At 32.7% G+C, this 25,695-nt stretch overlaps 1 protein-coding gene across 1 annotated transcript; it reads left to right on the top strand.

Moving 5' to 3' along the window:
- The first annotated feature begins 7,783 nt into the window (after positions 1-7,783).
- Positions 7,784-25,061, top strand: LOC110038354 (kinesin-like protein KIN-UA). Its single transcript, XM_020743163.1, has 8 exons — positions 7,784-7,862; positions 7,934-8,008; positions 8,135-8,279; positions 22,013-22,162; positions 22,509-22,597; positions 23,834-24,046; positions 24,352-24,504; positions 24,957-25,061. The coding sequence occupies exons 1-8, from the start codon at positions 7,806-7,808 to the stop codon at positions 24,981-24,983; spliced, it is 909 nt and encodes a 302-aa protein (XP_020598822.1). The 5' UTR covers positions 7,784-7,805; the 3' UTR covers positions 24,984-25,061.
- The last annotated feature ends 634 nt before the right edge of the window (positions 25,062-25,695 follow it).

Genomic DNA, 25,695 nt, shown 5'->3' with positions numbered 1-25,695 from the left:
AAGTGCAAAAGAGAATATGCAAACTTTCAGATTTTCACAGGAGTATAGCACCAAAGCATTTGTGAATTTTCCAAATTTAATGCGAGAGCTTTTTGATTCTTCAAGAATAAGGCATCGCCACTTTCCAAGCTTTGTAAACAAACATAAAAGACTCATATTTTTTTTTTTTAAAGTGAAACACCAAAACATTTGTAAACTTTCCAAATTTAATATGTGAGCTTTCAGATTTTTCAAGAATAAGATACTGCCACTTTCCAAGCTGTTTAAACAAACAGAAAATGCTCTCAAATTTTTGTAAAAGTGAAACATCACAACTTTCCGAATTTTGGCAAATGAACTACCTAGCATTTTTAGATTTTGCAAAGATAACACCCAAGCTACAAGTATTAAGCACCACCAAAAGAGTGTTTAAAGCTCCGCTTCCAACTTATAAGCCATTCTGATATTTCATACGTAATTTCCAACAATTTTATATGTTTTGTATCATAAAAGTGAAAGAAAATATATTTCCAAATAACCTTGTAACTTCCATGAAAGCCACACAATCATGCCGTCATTTCATTTTTAGAAGGTGAAATTTGCTTAGTTAAGTGCTAGATGCATAAATATGTAAGAATTGAGTGGTGTGTATGTAAATTTTCCAAAGAATAGTTAAGACCTACCTGTTCCTGTTTTTAAAATGAACCGGCTTAAAAGAAAGATGAATATAAACAATAGAGATATAGGTGGGGAAGCTGCCAAAAAGGTTGAAGAGTTTCCCACGCCAAGCACCGTTAGATGAATGTGCTCTAGATCGGATCAAATTTGCATTTTACATTCATTTTGCACAGCTTACACCCTTGTATAAAACTACGGACAAACTCTTTTGATTTTTGTATGGTTTAAGACTTTAGAGTACATTCTCATCTAAGTCAGAAATGACGAAGTTCCGTAGGCTTCCAACTCCCATGTCTGAGTTCCATTCATCAACAGTATTGTCCCAATTCAAGAATAAATATGTGAGTTTTCTCCTCTCAAGTAATTTTGCTGTGCGAGCCTCCCTAAAATCCTCTAAATTTTCTAGAAAATGTATTTTTAATTTGCGCAACTCGCTCATATGTTCCAAATCACCAATTCTATAACCATTCTCATTCTTAACATTAAACTCAATTAGTTCTTGAAGTGACCTTAATTTCCCAATTTTAGTTGCATTAGAAAATGCACTCAGGGGCAATTCCAAGTGACACAGATCAAAAAGTTTACTCATATCGCTAGGCAAGAATTCATTAGAGAAAAATCGCCTAAACACATCTTTATAAATTCTGAGCACATTAAACCCAAGGCATGAAAATAGAATAAAACAGATAATTCCTTCAAATACTTGAAGAAAGAAAGAGGAAGAGGGTCACCTCTTGATGTAGATCTAAAGCAAACTTAAGAACAAGTCTAAGAAAAAAATTCAGCAGCACTTCCGTTAAGAACCTTGATGCAAAAGCATAAAACTCCTAACCCAAAAGCTTCGAGAATACAACAACGAATGCACACGACTGATAGAGATCCAACAACAACCAACCAAAGATGCAACAACTCTTTCTCCTCTCTTCTCCTCCCAAAATTTCAACACCCCCAACCCTGCCCTAGGTAGGGCTTTTATAAGCAGGGAATAAAGAAAGAGCTGTATCTACCATGATGCAGTTGCCAAATGAGGTAACGAGAGAGGAGGAGACGCATTTAGGGAGAAAGAACATGCGGCCTAGGGGTGAGGAAGGGTCGGCCAGAAGGAAGAGAGAAAGAGCTGTATCTACCATGATGCAATTGCCAAATGAGGTAACAGGAGAGGAAGAGGCGCATTTAGGGAGAAAGAACAGGTGGCCTAGGGGTGAGGAAGGGTCGGCCAGAAGGAAGGCTCGCGATTGGCGATCCATTCGGTCGAGCGGCTTATGCAGAAGAGGAGGAGTCAAACGCTGGGGTCGAACCAGAAAGTTTGCAAAGAGGGGGAAGCACGCGAGCTAAGGCTCCACTCGGGCCATGACTAGGAAAGAAAAAAGGGAAGACGAGCCGCGGGAACTAGGGCACGCCTGGGACTCTCAGATGAAGAAGGGAAAGACTGAATCGGGTGCGGGAGAGGCGTGAGTGTGGGTTAGGGATTTAGGAGGAAAATGAAATGCCCTCTTTTTTATTAATTTTATAATATTTAATATTAAAATCTCCCGATTCGCACTTTTCGCTCTTGCATGAAATCGCAACAAAATGGATGTCTACCCTAGGTAAAATCAATGCTCCGAATGTGCCAACGCAGTCTGTTTTGTCATCTTGGGTCGTTCAGATAAGTGCATCAATTTGTGTGCACTTTGCTCGTGTGCAGAATTATAGCAACATGAGTGTCCTCCCTAGCTAAAATCGATGTCTCGGACGCACTGGCGCAATCCATTTCGTCATCCGAGGTTGTCTGTGCAAGTTCACATTTTTTTTAAAGTTGAATTTTAGTCTGACTTTGCGAAACCTAGTGTATTTTGTGTGTGTGAATGTGTTGATTAAATCATAATGGGTGCCTAAGGCTTTGAAACCCTGTAGGAACTCTACTCGGGCCCCCGACGTGTTGATCCTAGCCACTCAACACAGTGGTGGTGATACATGATCGTAGCCACTCAACTAGTGGTGACAGCTTGAAATCATATCTACTTGACCAAATGGGGATGACTTGGGACCACCATTGTGAAGCTTTGCAAAAGAGTTAAGAGATGGTTCGAGTTTCTAAATGGTGTGAGTACTGACACTAGTCCTCTAAGATGGTCGGTAGGAAAGTATTTGATCCTAGGCTCTATGAAGAGGAAGGAAAGACCTCACAAAAATGAGGTCAACAAATACCTGATAAAAAAATATAGTTATAAGTGATAAAATTAATACAAGTTGGGATTAATAAAATATAAACTTCAAATTAAATAATATCTTGGATTGAGAGAGAGAGATAAACACTGAACATGAGTATTGCTTTTATTCCATATTTATACTAAAATCTCACATACAATTCTAAACAAATTTGAGTCTTTATTGTCTCTCTATTACTCATGCTGATATATAATATATTTCACATTTTTTATCATAAAATTCCACACATCAAAGATAAGGTGGAGACATGATTTTTCTTTATCAGTCATCATACTCAACATGTCATTTACAGGTTTTGTAAAAGCAATAATATAATTAATTTTATTCCCCCAAATATCATCGAAAAGTTTTTTCTTCACAAAATTTGCCTTATTTATTCATCTTTTATATACATATTCCACTTATCTCTAATCATTATTGTTTGTATCCCTTGTTTTATTGCTTTGAATCTCCTGAACGTTACTATATTTAATGCAAAACAAGTCTCTGCAATGACTAATATTTTAAACATTATAAATTCATTGAACATTGATAATCTTATTGACTGATTCATAATAATTTTTTTTATAAAATTGACATTTCCTGCAATTATCTAGCTGCATTGCTCATAAATTATCTCATTTTCTTATATATTCTTTGGAGCACATATATTTTTTAATGCCAAGTTCAATGTATGAACAACATAAGGAGTCCAAAAAATATGAGGATATTAAGCCTCAAGTAATACTGCTGCAGCTCTGCTCACAGGTGCATTATCAGTGATTAGTTGAATCAATCTATCTGAACCTACACTCGCAATTATTTCTTTAATGTCATTGACAATGTGAAATTTATCTTTATATGCCCCTTCACAAATAATAATTTTTAAAACATTGATCCGGATTCTGTGGCGTTCATGAAATTAATGAGATGTCTTCTTTGCACATCTGTCCAACCATCGCAAACTGTGTTAACTATTTTCTCATTCCAAGTCTTCTTTATAGGCTGAAATATTCTTTCAACATGTGCTCTCTCTTTTTGAAGCAAGATCGTTTTTACAAGATTATAATTTGGAGGAATATATCCAATGATTGTGTAGTTGGCTGCATATGAGAGCAAACTAAAATAATATGAATTTCTTGCCAAATGAAATAAAAACTTGCAAACTAAATTATTCAAGTAATTTTTTTATGTAAATAATCTCCACCTTACAAATTAAATATTCTTTCAGTAGTTGTTGCCTAATATTTTTCCTTATTTATCATCATAATCATAACCATCTAATCTAAATAAATGTCTACTTGGTTGAGAGCTACAAAACTGATTATAACCACTTTGGCCAGAAGAAGTGGAAACTTCTTAATTGCACATCATTCTTTTTTTTTTCACTTTGCATCATTATTCAACTTCTACATTTCTTGAAATTGTGTCAAAGTTACTTTAGGACACACTCAAATAGCAACTCCAGATTATCAAAGCAAGTGTGCTCTAACTCTATAATATGTTCCTTGAACTTTTTTTTGACAAAAATGACACTGAGATTCTACATTGCCTCCTCTCATTGATCCTAATTTCTCTAATTTGTATGAGCATTGTCTTGTCCTCTATGGGGTTGATATAGATAATTGTAGTAGCCATTATCTTATTAATTACATGCAGAAATTATAAACATATAACATTGATATGTATATTACATAAAAGAATATATCATATAGATGGGCTTATTTGAAGAGAATATCCATGAAGAATGTCATGACCAATTCTTAGGTTGTCAATTTAGCTTAATGTAAGCAGCTTGCGTTCAACTTAGTAATTGCTCAAGTTAGAGAAATTACCCAATTAAAATTTATAGTAAAAGGATTGACCCAATTTCTAGAAGAGTTTTTTATATAAGAACTACGAAAGAAGAGTGAGCGCATGAGAGACTTCAAAGAGCTCAAAAACATCCTATATGAAAGAAATCTTAAGGAAAAGCAAAATTATTATGTTACAATTAAAGACACCAGCTTTAAATCATATATCTCAGGCAAGGCTTATCACTAGAATATTTCACTTCACCCATGAAGTATTTTAGTGATATTTTCTTAAATGAGATGCTAATTTATTTATATATGTAACATCTAAATTTAATATTTTTATATAATCTTTAAGATAATTTCAGAAAAGAATGAATGTAAAAGTAGTTATAAATGCATATCAAATGCAAATTTTTTGGGCATTGGCATCCATAGGATGTAATTCTTCTCTATTGACATATCTCAAACCCAAATCTTCATATTTACCCTCATACCACTCAATTCTTTCATATCACAATAAAAGTGCCACTAATTATCACTGTTTACTAATCAAATCCACCTTTTCATGTACAACTAAAGTTATATGCAAGTAAATATGAAAGTTTTGGTGTGAGATAGGTAAGTACATAAGAATTATGTGTTATGTACGTAAATTTTCGCTCACTGAAACAAAAAATCCACCAAAAAAAGCATTGACGAAATAAATAAGGGACAAAGGTCTAATCACTAAACATGCACATATCATATGTTGGACGTCCTTTGGATCGCATTGAAGCTTTAGATCGTTCCCTAGCTCATGTCGAAGCTTTGGATCGTTCCCTAGCTCATGTTGAAACTCTGGATAGCGTCGAAGATTGCATCAAGCATTGTTTCGTACTATGGATCACGTCAAAGTTCTTGATTATGCCCTAGCTTGCGTCGAATCTCTGGATCAGGTTGAAGTCTCCCTCGCTTCGATTAGGGCTACTCCACAACTTCCTTGCTTTGATCGGTGAGGCTCAACGACGGCTTGCTTGTTGGTTGTTTCTATAGGGCTGTTGAAAAGGGTGGCAAGGCGATGATAAGACCTACTATTTGAGAAAACCACGACTTTGCTTTTGTGTTGCCGCTCCAGATTGTGCTTCGATGTCTCAAATTTAAGTTCTTGTGTCGGTCTCAAGCCATGTCGCTGGTTTCCGAAAGGTGTGAAATTAAACAAAGAGTTCAAACACGATTAATAGAGTTTCATACACATATCAGCCCTACATCAGCCCTTGTCAGGGCTGTGTCAGTGACTGACACCTGTCTGACACGCCTACGACTTCTTTTGGAGGCGTCGGTGCTTCATAACATCCATCTGAAGCGGCCCAAACCCTTCCCCAACTTCCTTCCAGTTCTGTTGCCGCCCAACACATTCTCCCCAATCCTTTCTTCGCCTCCTTCTAGCCTTGCCGCCGCTGTTCAGCCATGCGCACCGAGCTGCAACCCTCTTCCCCTCTCTGCCGCCATCAGAGAACAATAAGCTTGCTATTTTCCCCCTTTCAAACAATAAGCTTCCACCTTGGATTCACCCTCGTTTTAGTGTCGTGTGTCGTTCATTTTAATTTCAGTTTTGTGTTTGTTTGGTTGTACCTCTCTATTTGAATTCAACAATAATATTTGGTTTTCTTATTATTGTTTGGTTAAACTTTAGCATCACAATGCCTACAAAATTGACTTACCGGGAGATTACAGTATTTCTGTCTTCTTCAACATGGCCAAACTGACTCTATACTATGAGGAGATAGAAACTTTGATATTGAGGTTGAAGTTTCCTCAACCTCGGGAGAATGATTCAGAAGATTGTTGGGGCGTGGGGCGCGCCTGTGCATATCTAAACTGAACCGGTCCAGGCTTCTGGGGAGCTAGTCGACCCTTTAAGCTAGCGAACCACTACCAATCGAAGTGGGACCCCTCATAGTTATCTAGGGCTTATATATTTTGCTTTTGTCGTGTTAGGTTTCGGTTTTTGCTGTGTTTTGTATCGGTAGCAGCCGACCACTCCTCTTTTCTTCTAGAACTGTATCCCTAAATTCTGAGTAGTGCTCCGACTGTATCTTGCTCTCGAGGTGGGTTTTTCCTTTCTTCACTCTTCCCCTTCGTCCCCGCATCGATCCCCGTCGCCCTCCCTTGCCGCTGCTGCTACCCAGAACAACAAAGCGATAGTGTTTTCTCTGTAGTTTCCAGCCTTCCCAGCCATCTCCCTCCTTCTAGCGTCTTGAGACAACCAACCTCTGCCGTTCTTGCCACTCCCACCCCAAAGCCTTGCCGCCGCCGCCAAGGTTGACCAGCCCTTTTGCTGTCCTTGCAGTTTCTCACCTCCCTCTTTGCTATTGTCATCATTCCGTTGCTGCTGCTCCACCATCTAGCCACTAACCACCCATTTTGCTCCCCTCCGGAGGTCCAAATCCCTAGCCGACACCACTTGCACTCTAGTTTTAACCCTAGTGTTAGTATTTGTTGTGTGTTGCAATTTCAGACTTCTACATTGTTTTGTTTTATCTCCCTATTTGTATCCAACAATAATATCTGTTTTTCCACTGTTGTTTGGTTAACTACGGCATTATTTGCATAATATTTTCTATAAAAGGAGTTTAGCTTGAATCATTTGTTTAATTTTTCTCAAGTGTATTAGTAGTATATTCAAAAGTGCTTGGTATTTGGAGAGAAGTTTTGATTTTAATACGCAACTCTCTTTTTTATTGCTATAATTATCTTATCTTTCATGGAACAACAAGCATAAATGATGCACCGTTATAGTAATTCAATGAAAATAATTATGAAAGAATTGTAGCTAATTAGCCACTATTCTTATTTATTTACTTGATTGAGTTAAGGGAAATGTGATTTAGACTGAATAGATGGCAATTTAATATCTAAATCAATGAATTTATCAAATGCTTATATTTTATTTCTGTGAAATCCTAAGTGACTTTTTAGTACTAGAGTATAAATGGGATTTAAATTCTTTATTTGGAGATTCAACCATTGGAATAAATGAATTTATTGAGTTCCTTAGATTTTATTTTATTGAGTCAATTGACTTTTTTATCTTAATATTGTTTATATTTGTATTTTTTTATGCACTGTGAGACTTTGGTTAAAATTTACAATTGCTGGTTCAGTTGTATTTAGAATCAATTCATGATCTGCTGGCTCCTGCAAAAATCAACATATCCATTTCTGAAGATCCTAAGTCAGGTGAAGTGTCTTTGCCTGGTGCTGCTATTTTTCAAATAATGGATATTCAACATTTTCTGGAGCTGCTACAGATTGGGGAAGGAAATCGTCTTGTGGCTAATACTAAGTTGAATACTGAATCTTCTCGAAGCCACGCTATTCTGATGGTTAGCGCATAAAGTCTGTTTGTCATTTACTATAAAATTTTTGTATATTTGCAGATTATGTGCCCATCAATTAGTTATCTAAACTTTGAGCTAGTATTTGGAGTTTAAACATATTTCTTGGTGTAGGTTTATGTACAGAGATCTTCTAGAGGGCAGGAAGGAAATGGCTCATCTTCACGTGATATGTCTTCTTCATCCAAGTTGCCAACTATACTGAAAAGCAAGTTGCTACTTGTTGATCTTGCTGGATCAGAAAGAATTGATAAATCTGGTCTGGCTAAGAAATTTGCCCTTCTCCCTTTCTGTTTAATTTTTGTTTATAGTTTTTATTTTAGCTTAATCACAATATTTTATTCTTCGCTTTATAAGGTTTAAAAGAATCTTAAAGCTACAGTGAGGAACAATTTCTTAAATTATGAATTCTTGCATTGATTTGATTTTATTTTTTCTCTAATGTTTCTAAGATAATTTCTTGCTTTCAAGCATCAACTTTGTTGCATCTGTCGAAATATAGATCTGGCTTGAAAGCTTGCATTATTTATTCACCCCATGGGTATTTATACATAATTCCAAATCACGAATCGGAGGGTGCAGACCTTCCAATCTGGTTTTCTCTATATATATATTAATGCAATACTAAACCAAGGAGAAATTAGTAAATTCATTATGCGTATGCTGATTTTGCTAGACAGGAAGTGAAGAAATATTGTGGATTTATGCTGACATAAATTGATGGTAATAGCATTTACATGCATAATTTATTTGTAATCTAAATATTACTCCTCAAAGTTGGTGCTAAAGATTTATCATTCCAAGATTGCATAAAATATTTTTGAATGCAAGACTGCAAAGCTTTTTTGCAAATACGTTGGTAAGTTGATTGTATAGAAATATAAGGAGTACAAATCTATTCATTGTCCAGTTTTTAGTCTTAAGAAAGGCTTATCTACTTTTATATATTTGGTTTGATCGTATAGTACTAGATTCTAGGTAATATTGATGACAAATATATTTTTTTTCACAATATAGCCTTGTAGGTTTATTCTGTTCGATCTTTAAATATTCTAGTATTATTTTAATTTATGAAGCTCTTGTATGCCTTGAGTGATTGCTTTGAATTTAGAGTTTATGTTTGTTCTAAAGGCATCGTGTTGTTTCTTTATTCTCCAATTTACTAGATTTCCTCCCAATAGTGTGCAATATTTTGAAGTTTATCTCCTATTTGCCAGTGTTCGTGTAATTGCCATTAGTATAACTTTTATTTTGTATAGTTCTATGTTTATATGAAGAATCCTTTTTTAAGAAATTTGATTTTAGGTACACTAGAACTTTGCAAATGGCTTGAACGTGATTTTTTTTGGGTTATGCATAATTTACTTATATGATTTACTGCAAAAGCGATGTAAGGACTGGTGTAGCATAGGTAGAATAAATGTTCAACTAATCTCTGGTATTGTCTAATGTCGGCTTCCATTCTTTCGTTGGAATTTTACATGGCTTGTAATCAGTCATTTTTATTTCTTTGAAAAGATCTATATCATCTTTTTTTTTGAGTGATCGAAATATTTATCTGAGCGAGCGACTTTATACTCAAAAAGCATTTGAACTTGCAGTGTTGTTTGATTTCAAATTTGTTTGGAGTTTTTATCGAGTAATTCTCTTTTTTAATTTTTATCGCATGCAATAGTTATGTAAACTACCTACACTATGATTGAAATAATTCCTTCATGGAATATTTTATTAAGGGTGTGTGATCTCCTTGAACTCTGTTTATATCTCATTTCATACATGATTTTTATAAATTTGATAAACCATGTTTTTGTAGATTGTTTAAGATTATATATTATTTTTTATAATCTACATACCTCATTTTATTGGAGTTGCTAAGTTCTAGTGGAGCATCATTATAAATTTCTTTTATACCCTTTTGAGATTTTTTATAATCATACATATATTTTTAATCTGAATGCTTTATTTTTTGTGGGAACATTTAATTCTAGCGGAGAATCTATATAATTTTCTTTGAGATCCTTATGTGTAAAGGATATTTTCATATCATATTATTGCATGCACTAATCAAGGTTAGCAACTTGAGAGATTAGGATGTGATTTATATATTCATTTTGGCAACAATAACAATATCTTTGGTAGTTTTTCCCATAAAATTGAGTATATTCTTCTACTTGTCTCACTGTATAAGTTTCTGTTTGTTTTGTATTTTAATGAGAGAACATACTTGCATTCTGCAGTTTTTTTTTGGTAGTTCAACCTTCCCCTAGGCGTGACATTTTTCCGGGACAATTAACTCTTCACTCATGGCATTTTTTTTTTAAATTTTTGCTGTCTGAGGTCTCTTATAGAGTTTGTGATTTGTAATGACGCTGGAACTCATATTTGTAAAGAAGGTAATTATGTGTAGAAGAAAATTTTGGAAAGAATGCGCGCTGGATTATGTGGTATAAAGGAGAATTTATGGTAACAACTTTATCATTGTTATAGGTTTTACTTGAGGACAATTTTAAGCCTTGAACTTGTTGGAAACTTGGATGGGCCTTGTCCTTCTTTTATATGTATGAAATAGTTTAGTGATACGAATAACTTGTAATTTTTTTTATTAGTTAAGATGTTTTGAGAGAAGATATTTAATTTATAAAAAAATTTCCATTTTGTTGTTTTTTCTCTCAAGTTAAATTTGAGCGATGAATTATATTCATCCTTAGAAATGTTAGCTTTTGAAGTAAAGAATTTTTTTCAGGTGATACGATAATATAACACCATTTTAGGATTATTAGAAGATGTTATAGATAGATTTAGTAGGAAGAGGCTATAGAATGAGAAGAAGAAAATAGATGAAATTAGCGAAGTTTGGAAGGGGTTGAAGCTTTTCGGCGGTGTTTGGTCTGAAAAACAGCGGGGCGTACAAAATAACAGTGAGGGACAGATGGTGGGGATGATCCATCACCTATTTTCTTCAAGATGCAGATTCACCACTTGAAAAAAAAAAAAGCTAAAACTCTCAAAATAAGACAAAACAGAGAGAAGTCTCCAAATAATATAAACCAGAACAAATATCCCAAAATCAGAAAATAACAACATATAAATAGTACCCAAGCAAAAATAACCCTAATTTTAATCAAATGAATATTAAAAAGGGGCCCACAAGTGTTGGAGGTAGCAAATAGGCCAGAAAATCTGGCTAGAGGCCCTCCATGAGACTGGATCCCATGTCGATTCTAGTTTTGCGTATCCGGGAGGATTATGGCTTATGTTCGGTGTCGTAGTATTTATACCCTTTTTGAGTGGATAGGTATTCTAAACAAACACACTTGCGTGCTCTGGAATTAGGCTTTCTACGTTATTGTTTATCAATGTGAATGTATAATCCACCACTAAATGTTTTTAGAGGAAGTTTTGAGAAAATATTGTGAGAAAAATTTTAACATACTTTCAATAACTTTTAAAATTATTTACTCTCGAGGATACTCAATTGTTCAATATTTGAAAGTTAGTATAGTTTCTTTCCGAGTGAGTACATTGTGGAAAAGAAGAGTCCTGGTAACATTTGGGCGATGACAAATTTCCTTTATATTATTCTATTTTGTATTTGTGTTAGGGTAGGAGGGTTGGTAAAATTTATTTATTTTTTGTTTTTTAAGGAGAAGAGATACAATTTGATTAAAATATTTTTAATAATCATCATTCTTAATTTTTATTATTGTGAATTTGGAATTGATTTTTTATCGTAGATATAAAGATTGTAGGAATAGGATTGATATGATATTTTTATTTGATAGGATATACCCTTACATTTAGTTACCATCATCAATAAGTACAGTAAGATTTTTGTGGACATATTTGAGACATTGAAGGCATAAGCGTTAGACTTTGTAACATTTTGAGCTCGGAGGCATGAACCGAATGGCAACCAAATGGCTTTTCTTGGATGTTGATAAATTTCTTGGCTTGTCATATTATTTTGAGTTGAGCTCTTTTGTTGCAATGAGAAAAGCTTGCCCTTTTGATTGATTTTTTTTTTTCATTTATACTATGTCCTTGGATTTTCATGGAGCTTCCAATATTTTCCTTTGATGTGCTTACATTGTAGGCTGCTTTTGGGGAAAGGTGTTTTTCCTCTTTCTAGGAAGCTCCAAAGGTAATTAATTATTTATCTCGAGCTTTTATGGCTGTCTTGGCTGAAGTTTTAGCTTTGTGTGTTAAGTATGCTGTAATACCAGTTTTATGAAATCTTGTAAAAACTTTAAGAACTTTAAAATATATCTCAAATTTTGCATTTCTCAGATTTCAACAGAAGCAATTTTATAACATTCTACGTGTTAAAACCATCAATTCGATACCCACAATATGTAAATTATAAATGGATTGAGAAATATAAAAATTGAAAGTTTTAAGCTTAATTAATTTAATTAAACCTAATAATTTTTTAATTCTCTCGCACCCTTACTATTCCCAACCGACTCTCATGCGATATTTACCCTTAGTTGGCATCAAATGAGAGAATCCTCTCCAGAGCCTTCGATCCCTCTCCCATCTCTCGGTTTCATCCGCACTTCTCATTTCCCTATCTTGATTTTTGTCTCCCGTGAAGCTACCTTTGTGCACTGGCACAGGCGCGATCCAGAGTACAAACAGAGAAAGCGGTGTGCATGAACGAGAGCCGTTGGCTACGTTTTCGGGTTTAAGGGTGAAATTGGTAAGTGAGAATCTCATTTTCGTAATATTCCATATATTCCTTTTCTTCCTCACATTTCCATTTAGAGATTTGCCAGGAATCGTGCATTTTTTTTTCATTTCTGGTCTTTATGGTTGCTGGTCTTTGTGGCGGAGATGAGATTGTATTGAAAGTGATGAATGTGGTTTTTGAACTTCTGTAAGGGTCTTAAGTGAGAAATCAATGAAGATATGAGAGAAATAAGGTGATAGGAAGAAGAGGGAAAAGAATTTGGCAGTTTCTAAGAATCTCAGGCTGTCATGAAAGCCATTTAAGCTAATTAGTTATATTTTTTGGTTAAATTACCGTATGAGCCAAGATATCCCAAAATTCTAAGATATTCACAGATTGTAGATTGTTTACTTGAGATGAAAAGCTCATGTCGAGTGTTTGAAAGCTAGTTGTAGGACGACTCTGTAAATTCCGGTAAATTAATTCTACGCTAAGAAAAATAATTCAATTAATTGAAATTGCTTAAATTTTAAAATTTCATCGTTTGCTTTATAGGTTATTAATATCAACATAAAGGCTATCACAACCATCTATTTAATTATCAGAGATTAATAATGTAGCGTGGTAACCAAAGTAAGTAATTTTATTTTTAAATTTTAATAATTTTCTTTTTTCAAAATGTTTGTTTGACTCCTTGAATACTCTACTTTAGTTAGGTCATTCATTTTGTTAGGCATTATGGATATGTTTGATAAGCACAATAGTAAGGATGTGCATGAGATGAAATATATGCATGAGATAAGAGATACGAATGACATGAAGGATATGTACGATATAAGAGATATGAATAAAATGAGAGATATGCATGATATGTATGATGATTAGTTGCACAACAGAGTTAGTATGCATATTTGTAGATTTATGAAAATGTTTCAAAATAATGCATGTTATAAAGAATGAAATAGTTTATATATGAGTGCTTATATGTGCTTGTTTAGAGGAGTTCACCTCTTAATGGTACAAACATGGGACACCAATGTATCCACACGTGTAGATGTCTTCTTACCACCCCAAATAACTATAATAATTAAACTACTAACCGCTGTGTCGACGGGATAATATCGACAATGGACGAGTAGATAGAGCTTGCTACCCCAAACAATTATGATGCTTAGATCGCTAACCATTGTGCTGACAAAATAATATCACTCAGGGGCAGGTAAACACCTTTCCTCTCTAAAAATTTGTGATGGTTAGATCGATAACTGCTTTGCCAACGAGATAATATTGAACAGGGTGTGATAGATTTTGCTGAAAGTGTTCTTCAAAAGAGACATGTGTGTAAAGAGTATAAAATAAAAGTAACTTTCAAGTAAATACATATAAAATACTTCAAGTATTTTTATTTCGAAAAGATTATTGATACATGAATTAGCATATATAAAATTTCTTATAAAAATATGAAAAACTAGTATATTATAAATTTCTTAGAGATATAAATGACCAGTATACATATTGATTTAATTTATTTTAGTTATTGTAATTTATAAGCGTGATTACTCATAAGTTTTTTTAGATAACTCATTTTGTTATTTTAATATTTTTTAAGTGTTAAGCTTTTGAATAAGATGAATAGAAGATGATCAAATGTGTATAAGAGGCGAGAACAGTGTTAATTTCAATAGCTTTCTTTAGTGATTCTTTCATTAATTTTTTAAATATTAAATTGTTTAGCAATAAAAATAGAATAACAGAGAATTAATTTTCAACTTTCGATCGTTCGTTCCTGTCTTGGTTAATTTTTAGCCCAGGGCCAAGTCGTGATATATGCCATCTTTATTCTTGCTTTGGTTTTTAAAGCGAGAATATCTTATTTAGAGATGGTTTATTTTCTTAGCTTATGATATGAATATGAACTTGGTTGAATTCTAGAATGAGCTCAACCAGAAATTGAGAACCTTTCTTTCTAAATATTATTTTAGAATTTTAGCGTCATCACTACAATTCTTGTTGAGATCTTGGTGGTTTTCAAGTTTTAACTAATACAATATACACCTTCATTGCTTTGAAATATTCAATAACAAAAAAAATTATCTTGTTTAGTTGTTAAGAGCTTCGTCTTGATTCATAAATGAGGGCAATGTCTTAGATCTTTGAACTTATCTATCCTATTTTTTGAGATTTGTTTTATAGTTATAAGGAAGATGTTGGGTTCATTGATTTTAAGCATGTTGGTGTTCTATAATCCATGACATGATCATGGAATCTCTTTCATTTCAAAATGTGAACTTTGGGTTTTTCGTATCTGGAGAAAGATCTACAGGATGATGGAGCAATTCACTCTCTTTTAGGAAGGCCTTCACAATCTTAGACCACTCTGGATAGTTCTTTTTCAGTCAGGCAATAAATTGTTCATAACACTTGAAATTCTCTTTCGATTGGATTAGTTTGGTTACAATATTCTTGATATTTTACTTTTTGGAAAGGAAGTCGAAAAAATCTGACTTGATCAAATAGGAGTGAAAGAAGGGAAAATAAAGGTTGGAAGTAGGATCCTTACAAAGTTTCTATACAATGTAGAAAAATAAGGGGGCTTAGAAGCTTGCATTATTTGTTCATCTTATGAGTTTTTATTGTAATCTATATTTACAAATGCACGCATAATTTAAATCATTAAAATAAAAATTAATTTTTAATAAATTTCATTGAATATTCATTTGTACCAGAAGCAGTCTTTAGCATTATATGCATCTTCCTTTTTATCATTCATTCAAAACTGTATATATCGTAATTCTAGGATACATGAAAAATTTGGTCTCTTGAATATGGCTCTGTCTTTCCTTCCAAATAATTATAAGCTCAATATTCAATGAAAAGCTCGGTGGGCTAAATAACTTTGATATAAAGTTCAATCATACAAGGAATGAAAATAATATGCTATGATAATCATTTGAATTAATATGTACATTAATATTCATCAATATAATTAGCTTAGTGAAATATGTTTAAATTTAACTATGTTTTGATAATTACATGAGTAATACGTTTTGATAGTTATACGTGTAAGTAATATAAACATGAGCAGTAAACATAAATATCTATATGAAAATGAATTATATCTTTTGAGTGCCAATTTATTTAAAGCACTATGCTATTCGATTAGTATATGAATCCTTATTACTTTTATTTTCTTCCTCATTCATATTGATCTTATTCTTAGAAGTGTTATTTAGGTTTACATTCTATCAGCTGACAGTCTCCTAGCTTGTTAGTCATAATTATTATTGCTAAGGCTTGCGCTTAGTCCAATATGAAAATTGTCAATAACCTTTTGATTCAAGGTTGGACTGTCTCATACAAACTTTTTAGTATCGAGGGTCAGAGATCCCTTTTGGCCCCTGTTATGGTCCATATTGTTAAATTTTGTTTTGTCTCTTTCGCGATGTTTGTTATCGTTTGCTAACTGATCTCACTTGACATGATTTTCATAGACTTCTTTTTAACCTCATTTTCATGAGCATTTAAATTTTTTTGGTATTGAATATTGATATATACCTGTTATCAATCAACCTGTATTAATACTTATCCAGAAGTATAGCATGACATGTAACAATTGATTTCTGGTTACTTAATTGTGCATCACAATGTATTAAAATAAAGATAAAATCTTAAAACTTAAATTCTATAGAAAATTATAAAGTTAATTTGAATAAATGATCATCTAAAATGCAATAGACTTATTAATATCATCATAACATGCTCAATATGAAGAATAATTTGCTCACATACACAGCAGATCAATGGACTTTTAGGAAATAAAGATAATCTTCTTCTTTTATTAGTGATTATCACACCACAATGCTAGGGTTTAGAATATATTTAGGTATTTTCGTCTTTCCTTCTTTCATAATACACTGCGTATCAAAAGATCAGTGTGGTCAATTTATGGCAGTTTCTAACTTATCATCACAAATTTATATGAATTATTCTGGAAATATAATTTTTTTATTTTGAAATAATTTCTCCTTAATCAAGCTTTTAAGCGTTTTAAACCAAGATCACATTCAATTTGCATAGGGGAAAAAAAAAAAAACTTGATTTCTATCTTCGAATTTTAGCATCCCTTCTTCTTCCTCTTCATATTTTTCATCTTTAAGCTCTACTAGAGCCCTTCTCTGCCTACTGGTTATGGGATATAGAAAAAATGTAATGAGAAGTGCTATGTTATATTATTTTATTAATTATAGAAAAAATGTGATGAGAAGTGCTATGTTATATTATTTTATTAATTATATGTGTAATTGCTAATATAACCTATCACCCTTTTGAATCCAAGAAACATCTCAGCCATTGCATGCGTGCAAAAGTGGGAAAAAAAAAGCTTTGCTACAGTACATTAATTCCATGACAGTAGATTAATGAGATGGAAAATTAATAAGATTTAGGTTAAATAATAAAATTTAAAAATTAATTTTATGAAGGCTATTACTAATATTGTCATATAAAAATATTTTTCAAAATGTTTGTTTGACTCCTTGAATACTCTACTTTAGTTAGGTCATTCATTTTGTTAGGCATTATGGATATGTTTGATAAGCACAATAGTAAGGATGTGCATGAGATGAAATATATGCATGAGATAAGAGATACGAATGACATGAAGGATATGTACGATATAAGAGATATGAATAAAATGAGAGATATGCATGATATGTATGATGATTAGTTGCACAACAGAGTTAGTATGCATATTTGTAGATTTATGAAAATGTTTCAAAATAATGCATGTTATAAAGAATGAAATAGTTTATATATGAGTGCTTATATGTGCTTGTTTAGAGGAGTTCACCTCTTAATGGTACAGACATGGGACACCAATGTACCCACGCGTGTAGATGTCTTCTTATCACCCCAAACAACTATAATAATTAAACTACTAACTGCTGTGTCGACGGGATAATATCAACAATGGACGAGTAGATAGAGCTTGCTACCCCAAACAATTATGATGCTTAGATCGCTAACCATTGTGCTGACAAAATAATATCACTCAGGGGCAGGTAAACACCTTTCCTCTCTAAAAATTTGTGATGGTTAGATCGATAACTGCTTTGCCAACGAGATAATATTGAACAGGGTGTGATAGATTTTGCTGAAAGTGTTCTTCAAAAGAGACATGTGTGTAAAGAGTATAAAATAAAAGTAACTTTCAAGTAAATACATGTAAAATACTTAAGTATTTTTATTTCGAAAAGATTATTGATACATGAATTAGCATATATAAAATTTCTTATAAAAATATGAAAAACTAGTATATTATAAATTTCTTAGAGATATAAATGACCAGTATACATATTGATTTAATTTATTTTAGTTATTGTAATTTGTAAGCGTGATCACTCATGAGTTTTCTTTAGATAACTCATTTTGCTATTTTAATATTTTTTAAGTTTTAAGCTTTTGAATAAGATGAATAGAAGATGATCAAATGTGTATAAGAGGCGGGAATCGTGTTAATTTGAATAGCTTTCTTTAGTGATTTTTTAATTAATTTTTTAAGTATTAAATTTTTTAGCAATAAAAATAGAATAGCAGAGAATTGATTTTCAACTTTCGACCGTTCGTTCTTGTCTTGGTTAATTTTGAGCCCTACGCCAGGCCGTGCTATATGCCATCTTTATTCTTGCTTTGGTTTTTAAAGTGAGAATATCTTATTTAGAGATGGTTTATTTTCTTAGCTTATAATATGAATATGAACTTGGTTGAATTCTAGAATGAGCTCAGCCAGAAATTGAGAACCTTTCTTTCTAAATATTATTTTGGAATTTTAGCGTCATCACTACAATTCTTGTTGAGATCTTGGTGGTTTTCAAGTTTTAACTAATACAATATACACCTTCATTGCTTTGAAATATTCAATAACAAAAAAAATTATCTTGTTTAGTTGTTAAGAGCTTCGTCTTGATTCATAAATGAGGGCAATGTCTTAGATCTTTGAACTTATCTATCCAATTTTTTGAGATTTATTTTATAGTTATAAGGAAGATGTTGGGTTCATTGATTTTAAGCATGTTGGTGTTCTATAATCCATGACATGATCATGGAATCTCTTTCATTTCAAAATGTGAACTTTGGGTTTTTCGTATCTGGAGAAAGATCTACAGGATGATGGAGCAATTCACTCTCTTTTAGGAAGGCCTTCACAATCTTAGACCACTCTGGATAGTTCTTTTTCAGTCAGGCAATAAATTGTTCATAACACTTGAAATTCTCTTTCGATTGGATTAGTTTGGTTACAATATTCTTGATATTTTACTTTTTGGAAAGGAAGTCGAAAAAATCTGACTTGATCAAATAGGAGTGAAAGAAGGGAAAATAAAGGTTGGAAGTAGGATCCTTACAAAGTTTCTATACAATGTAGAAAAATAAAGGGGCTTAGAAGCTTGCATTATTTGTTCATCTTATGAGTTTTTATTGTAATCTATATTTACAAATGCACGCATAATTTAAATCATTAAAATAAAAATTAATTTTTAATAAATTTCATTGAATATTCATTTGTACCAGAAGCAGTCTTTAGCATTATATGCATCTTCCTTTTTATCATTCATTCAAAACTGTATATATCGTAATTCTAGGATACATGAAAAATTTGGTCTCTTGAATATGGCTGTCTTTCCTCCAAATAATTATAAGCTCAATATTAGATGAAAAGCTCGGTGGGGTAAATAACTTTTATATAAAGTTTTTTAATTTCTTAGTGGTCTTTTTAGGAGTCCTTTTAAAATTTTGACATGCGTAACCTTATCATTTGGTTTGAATCCACATGTCCCCCGTTTAATCAACAAAATACTTATAGTTGCTATAAATAATTGATAGTTTTATTTGAATCTTTTTATGCAAATTAGTTAAATCATTCAAATAGTACAGACAATTAATGAAGTAATATAATTTGAAACCATTCCTTAATGAGATTAATAATGTTTATAATGCATGTATAGAAGATAAGATGATTAAGAAAATTGAAAATTGGCAAAACACCTACATATGATATGCTTACAGTGACGGAGAAGCTCTTTAAAGAAACCTGGTCCAAATGGCTTAAATATTAAACTTTATTACTTTTCTTTATGCATTCATTTGCTATATTAGGCATTATTCGTTCGATTTTACGTTTAGCAATTGATTTAAGTTGGGCAAGAAGCTCAGATTTTTATTGTCGTGTAGATTTTTGATTTTCTTTGTGGTTCAGGTTAAAATATGATAGGTTCAATTTTAGTTTTCAGCTCAAATTCTAGCTCTTGTTCAAATATTATTTTGAGCTTCTTTTTTAGAAGTAGATTTAATTTCTCTCGGAAGTTATTTTCATTTAAGGTTTTTGGCTTAATGCCGTACGTTCTTGTTCAGATGTGTTCTCATGCTAATATTCAATTATGACCCAAATTCCAGCTATTTTTTAGATATAGGTTCAAGTTTATACAGTGTTCTAATGCAAGTAATTTTTCATTTTGAATATAATCATATGAGATTCATGTTATAATTGCATATCTTCTTTTGCATTTAATAAATCTTCAAAATAGTACTCATATACTAAAGCTTTTTCAGTAGGTCCAGATTTAGTTACACAAGTTCTTTTTGTCACGGTATGTATGATAGTTTTGAGGCTGGAAGATAGTTTCTCCGTCAGATCTTTATTTTGATTTATTTCATTGCTTATTTAGTCTTGTTTTTCCTTAACTGATCTTGATACTGATTTTTTTGGAGACTTTAATTGCAAGTGTGGTAATCCTAAAATCACCCACATACCATGCACATTTAAAAATTTAGTTAAAGCCTCATATAGCATTTTTAATAGATTGCATATTAATTCATTCCATCTCTTCACTAGGACGTTTATGGAAACATACAACTGTAATAAAATATTCTCAAGGTGAATTACTTTTAATACTCATATTCCCATCATAAGTTTAGGGTTTAATAATTCTGACCTAAGATGAGATGCACATTGAAATACAGCATATCATAAATAATATTTTCTCAGCCTAATTAAAGAAAAAATTGGGAAAATTACACACGTACCACACAATGACATAATTCTTATGTACTTACACGTCTAACACCTAATCTTTCATAAAAGTGATATTTTTGATGTCATGTTAAAGACTTGTGTAATGGATCTAAACATGAAAGTTTAGGTCTTAGATATGTAAATACATAAGAATTTTGTGTTATGTATGCAAATACCCCAAAAAGAATGGAAGCTACAAAAAAATGTACTGTAGATAAATAATGGTTTGGAAGTTACAAAACTTTGAAATTCTATAGGAAATCAGAGATCAAATGTAAAACTCTCCAAGAAATGAAATTCTTGGCTCAAAAATGGAAATTGATACATGTCAAATTGTGAAAGAATCTCAATCACATACATACAACAATCTCTAAGCTGGAAGTTATAGGCTTCACGGAAGTAGTAAGTTGTTGTCAAAACTTGCAAATGCTAAAAAAATTCTCATCCAGCAACATACAACACACAAGAGTTGAGATAAATCTGAATTTTATTATACCATAAATTGCTCAATTATTATTTTTATGTTCTTTTGGGGTCGTTTTTACTGTTCAAGGAAGCTCAAAATAAGAAATTTCTTATAATTCTCAAAGTTTTATTCTAATACTGCAAGTTTTCAGATCACTAAAATTTAATTTTGGCAAGCACAACTAGTTTCCAATCTTAGTATCAGCAAGAACAGTAAGTCTTCAACTTTGAAAACTCCCTTCAAGCAAATTCATCGAGTCTCGTTGTGCCTTGAATGCCAAGATTTGAATTAGAAACCGAATACAGCTACCAAGCAGTTGACTTCAGCTTCAGAATGAACTAAAACCCATAGGAAAAAGGATAGCAATCAGATAAGGAAAGAGTCTAAGGAAAGTTTCGAATAATAATATAACGTTTGCTGAAGGAAAGACTTTAGATGAAAGATTGAAACAGCTACACTACCTGCAAATGGCAGCGGCCAAGGGAAAAACTGCAATTTGCTTTTCATTGATTTATAATTTATACATTTTAGATAGGGAGTATAATGTGATTGATTCATAATTTATACATTTTTTGCATTAGGTTGTTTTCATTTTTCTCGGCTATTAGGTTGTTTTCATTTTTTTCGGCTCTTAGTGGTAAGGCTTTTAAATTATATTTGTTTTTTATTAGGCTTGCTTAAGCTGTTACAAATAAATTTTATAATTTTATTTTGGATGCCGGAATTGCTATTTTCATTCACCAATTTTGTTTCTCATTATTTTATGGTAGTATATTTTCCACTTTGAAGGTAGCGAGGGTCACATGCTAGAAGAGGCAAAGTTTATTAATCTTTCTCTTACCTCCCTTGGAAAATGCATAAATGCTTTAGCTGAAAACAGCCCGCATATACCAACAAGAGATTCCAAGCTTACGAGGCTCCTTCGTGACTCATTTGGAGGTTTTACTCTCTTATTTTATTACATTTTTTTATTTTATTTTCAGGTCTTATTGTAATATATTGCAAATGTAGCACCTTAGGGCAGTTAGCTCTAGTATCTTCATTAATTTACTGCAGTTTATATTATCTGGTATCCTTTTGAGTTTCTTTTTTCTTCTTGCCGTTCTAAAGAGTTGAACACCACCAAGTTATTGAGTGGATCTTTCCGTATTATGATATCATCACATTATTAAATTTTTTTCCTTACAATAATTTCTATAATTATGATTTTATTGACTCCAACTGTACGTTTCACTTTTTTCTGTGTGATTTATAATCTTTTTTTTCTGCTTCTGCCGTTGTACAGGAAATGCGAGGACCTCTCTTGTCATAACAGTTGGGCCATCTAATAAACACTATTCAGAAACAGCAAGCACAATAATGTTTGGACAGAGGGTCAGTGTTGCTTACTGCCTTTATTATGAATGAACAAATATAATATTGCATTTATTCTCAATGCCTTTATCAATAGCTTAATTGCTCCATAATCTAGTTTCTTGGGCAATTCTACGCCAGGAAGTTTACAGTGATAATAAAACCGCTCCTTTTGGCCAGCATTAGAAATTTTAATCTCGATGTCCGGCATGTAATATTCTGTATTTTCTGTTACAAGGCCAGTGTCTTATTCTACTGTTTTGCTTATGCATGATAGGTTATTCTCATTGCTAATTTTGTATTTATTGTAATCTTGGGGACCTTGTGTACTTGCAAAATTTTAGAATGTGTATGGATGTTGTTTACAATTGTTCATCTTAAAATTTATTTCCTGTTCTCGAGTTTCTAGAATGAATTGTTTGATTGGATTTAGTGGGGAGAGTTGCGTAAATTGGCAAAAGGAAGAGAATATGTGAGGTCGTCGGAGTTTGGAAAAGGGTGGAAGCGGTTTGGCAGTTGTCAGATCTAAAAAAAGTGAGGTGAACTGAGAGGTAAGGATGGGAGGATCCACCATCTCTTCAAGATGCAAATTTACTACTTGAAGAAAAAGGTCCAAGAAAGATGGGAACGTCTCCAAATAGCATAAAACAAAAGTAAAATGTCCAAGCATCACAACAACAACATATATAAATGTCTCCAAGCAAAAATAACCCTAATTAATGGCCGAATAAGGTTAAATAGAGCCTGCTGTGTGCCATGTTGGCTAAAAATTTGAACCGATCCTTCAATCGGACCGGTACTCTCGTTTTCTGGAGTTTCCTCTTGTGGGAGGAAGTGACCCGTATTCTGCTCTAATAGACGTCCAAGTCACCCTCAATCTTTTAGTTTTGATTACTTGCAAAACTGCAGTTACAATGTGGCTCCAAGGAAGCCACCCTAATAAAGTAAAATATGGCCCTAAGGAGGTCGCCCTATTTTAATAAAGTAAGATAGGGCACTAAGGAGGCCTCCCTGTACCACTTGGGCTAAAAAGCTGAACCGGTCATTCAATTGGACCGATACTCTCGTTTTCTTTAGTTTTCTCTCGCGGGAGGAAGTGATCCACATTCTGCTCTAATAGATGTCCAAGTCACCTTCAATCTTTTAGTTTTGATTGCTTGCAAAACTACAGTTACAATGGTAACATGGGATGTAAGTTACAAGCGTTTTTTATTTTGAAATCTCGTGCTCAATTTATTTATGCTTTCTGATTTCCAGGCAATGAAGGTTATCAACACATTGAAGCTAAAGGAAGAATTTGATTATGAAAGCTTGTGCAGAAAGCTTGAGAATCAGGTAGATTTTCTCACATCCCAGATGGAAAGGGAGCAAAAACTTAGAGATTATGAAAAAGATATCATAGAAAATCGTTTGAAAGAGTGTGAAGTATCCTTAGCTGAAGCAGAGAAAAATCTCGCTATGATGGACAAGGTAAACCTTTTTAACTTTTAATGTATATCTACTGAAAGAATGTTGTAAAGATCTGTGCTTCAGAATCTTGTGGTAACAGTCAGATTGCCAAATATAGTTTCATTAATATTTTCTCCAGGTTTATAGATACTTTCATTAACTTATACTTTTTTTAACATGCCACTAAGATCTACATACGTTTGGCCATTTTCTTGACAATGTTTATCAACACCGAGTGCTTAACTATGAATTTAAACTAGTTTTCTTGACTGAGATTGCTTATTAGATATTATTCGGCATCAAAATTTTGTGTTGATTATTTGCAGCACCAACTTGAGAGCTCAGCTTTTCAGAAGTTACTTGCCGAGACTACACAAATGTATGAGAAAAAAATAGCAGAGTTGATTAAGCAATCTAGTTTGGAGGAACAATTGACTTCTGTGCAAGAACAATTGAGTGATAGTAATGACTCACTTGAGGTAACAAAAATGCATGCACTAAGCTAGTTTTTTTTTTTTTGTCTCGTGGTTTAATATTGGATATTTATGTGTTTTTGGCATTCATGTCAAGCTACTATGTTTTCTAATGCAACCATTCACAATAGATCTATGTTTTGAGAAAGCTTGCAATTTTTTTTTATCTTTTGCACATCATTACATATTTTTGATATATAAGTCGGTGGGAATTTTGAGTAACACTACTCTTTTTATAAGATTTAAGGCATATATTAAGGGAAAGAACTGTGCTGCTTAAGATCTTGCATGCATTTATTTTTTAAAATTTTATTAACCATTTTCTTACACGTTATGTTACAAGATGATTCCCTGGAACTTCGATGCTATTAACATTATTCTAGAAGTACTTGTAATCTAAATTATTGCAGAAGTCTCCATTCCTTACTCGATCTTCTCACCAACTTCCCTTGCATCAGCTAAACGTCCTATTTATCAAGTTATAGTGCAAAGAGTTCACTCCATTGGTGTTGTTGACACTCCTTCACTACTTTGGAAAGCAATGTTGCGACATTCAGTTCCTCCCCAAGCTTTGAATGCAACAAATATTGCTGCATGTGTGTGCACACATTGTTCTTTTGTTGAATTAGTTGGTGAGAAGAATTCTCCACCTTTTTACACTTATTTTTCTTTATCCTTTCAGAATGATTTGATTCATTTTGGCACAAGTTGGTTGCCATCTTCTCATAGTAAATCTATTCTTATTTACTCCAAAGTTAAGGTTTTTGAGTTTATAGCTCCGTTTTTTTTTTTCATTGGCAAAAAAGTTTCGTTGTTTTCGTACTAGTATTAAAATTATTTACAGATTCATATCCTATTTTTATTTTTTTGATGATTACACTTCTTGTGCTACTCGACCCCCGCTACTCGACCCCTACTCTATGTGCTTATCAAATGATTTCTGAAAATAAACTTAAGATTTCTCATATAAATCCTTTGTGTGAATGGTTTCATTAGACATATGCTTAGACGATATTTTACCCTTCTACTCTTTTGCGAGACCATCTATAACTTTGGTTTGAATTGTTTTCTTCGGCTTCACGTTCATTATTTAAACTAATCAACTTTATAGTCGGTTAGCTCTTTTTTATTTTTTTTATTTTTTGGTACTCTCCACAAGTGGATTTTGCTATTAAAAGTTTACCAAGACTATTTGTG

The sequence above is a fragment of the Phalaenopsis equestris genome, unplaced genomic scaffold (genome assembly GCF_001263595.1).
Source record: "Phalaenopsis equestris unplaced genomic scaffold, ASM126359v1 Scaffold232642, whole genome shotgun sequence".
NCBI lineage: Eukaryota > Viridiplantae > Streptophyta > Magnoliopsida > Asparagales > Orchidaceae > Phalaenopsis > Phalaenopsis equestris.
This window is presented reverse-complemented; position numbering and strand designations above follow the sequence as displayed.

What these genes read in the sequence shown, in the direction of transcription:
- LOC110038354 (XM_020743163.1), top strand. Translation starts at nt 7,806, where the DNA reads ATGATCTGCTGGCTCCTGCAAAAATCAACATATCCATTTCTGAAGATC. An exon ending in AGAAAGAATTGATAAATCTG is followed by an intron (nt 8,280 to 22,012) that starts GTCTGGCTAAGA and finishes TCCACTTTGAAG; the next exon opens with GTAGCGAGGGTCACATGCTA. An exon ending in ATAGTAATGACTCACTTGAG is followed by an intron (nt 24,505 to 24,956) that starts GTAACAAAAATG and finishes CCCTTGCATCAG; the next exon opens with CTAAACGTCCTATTTATCAA.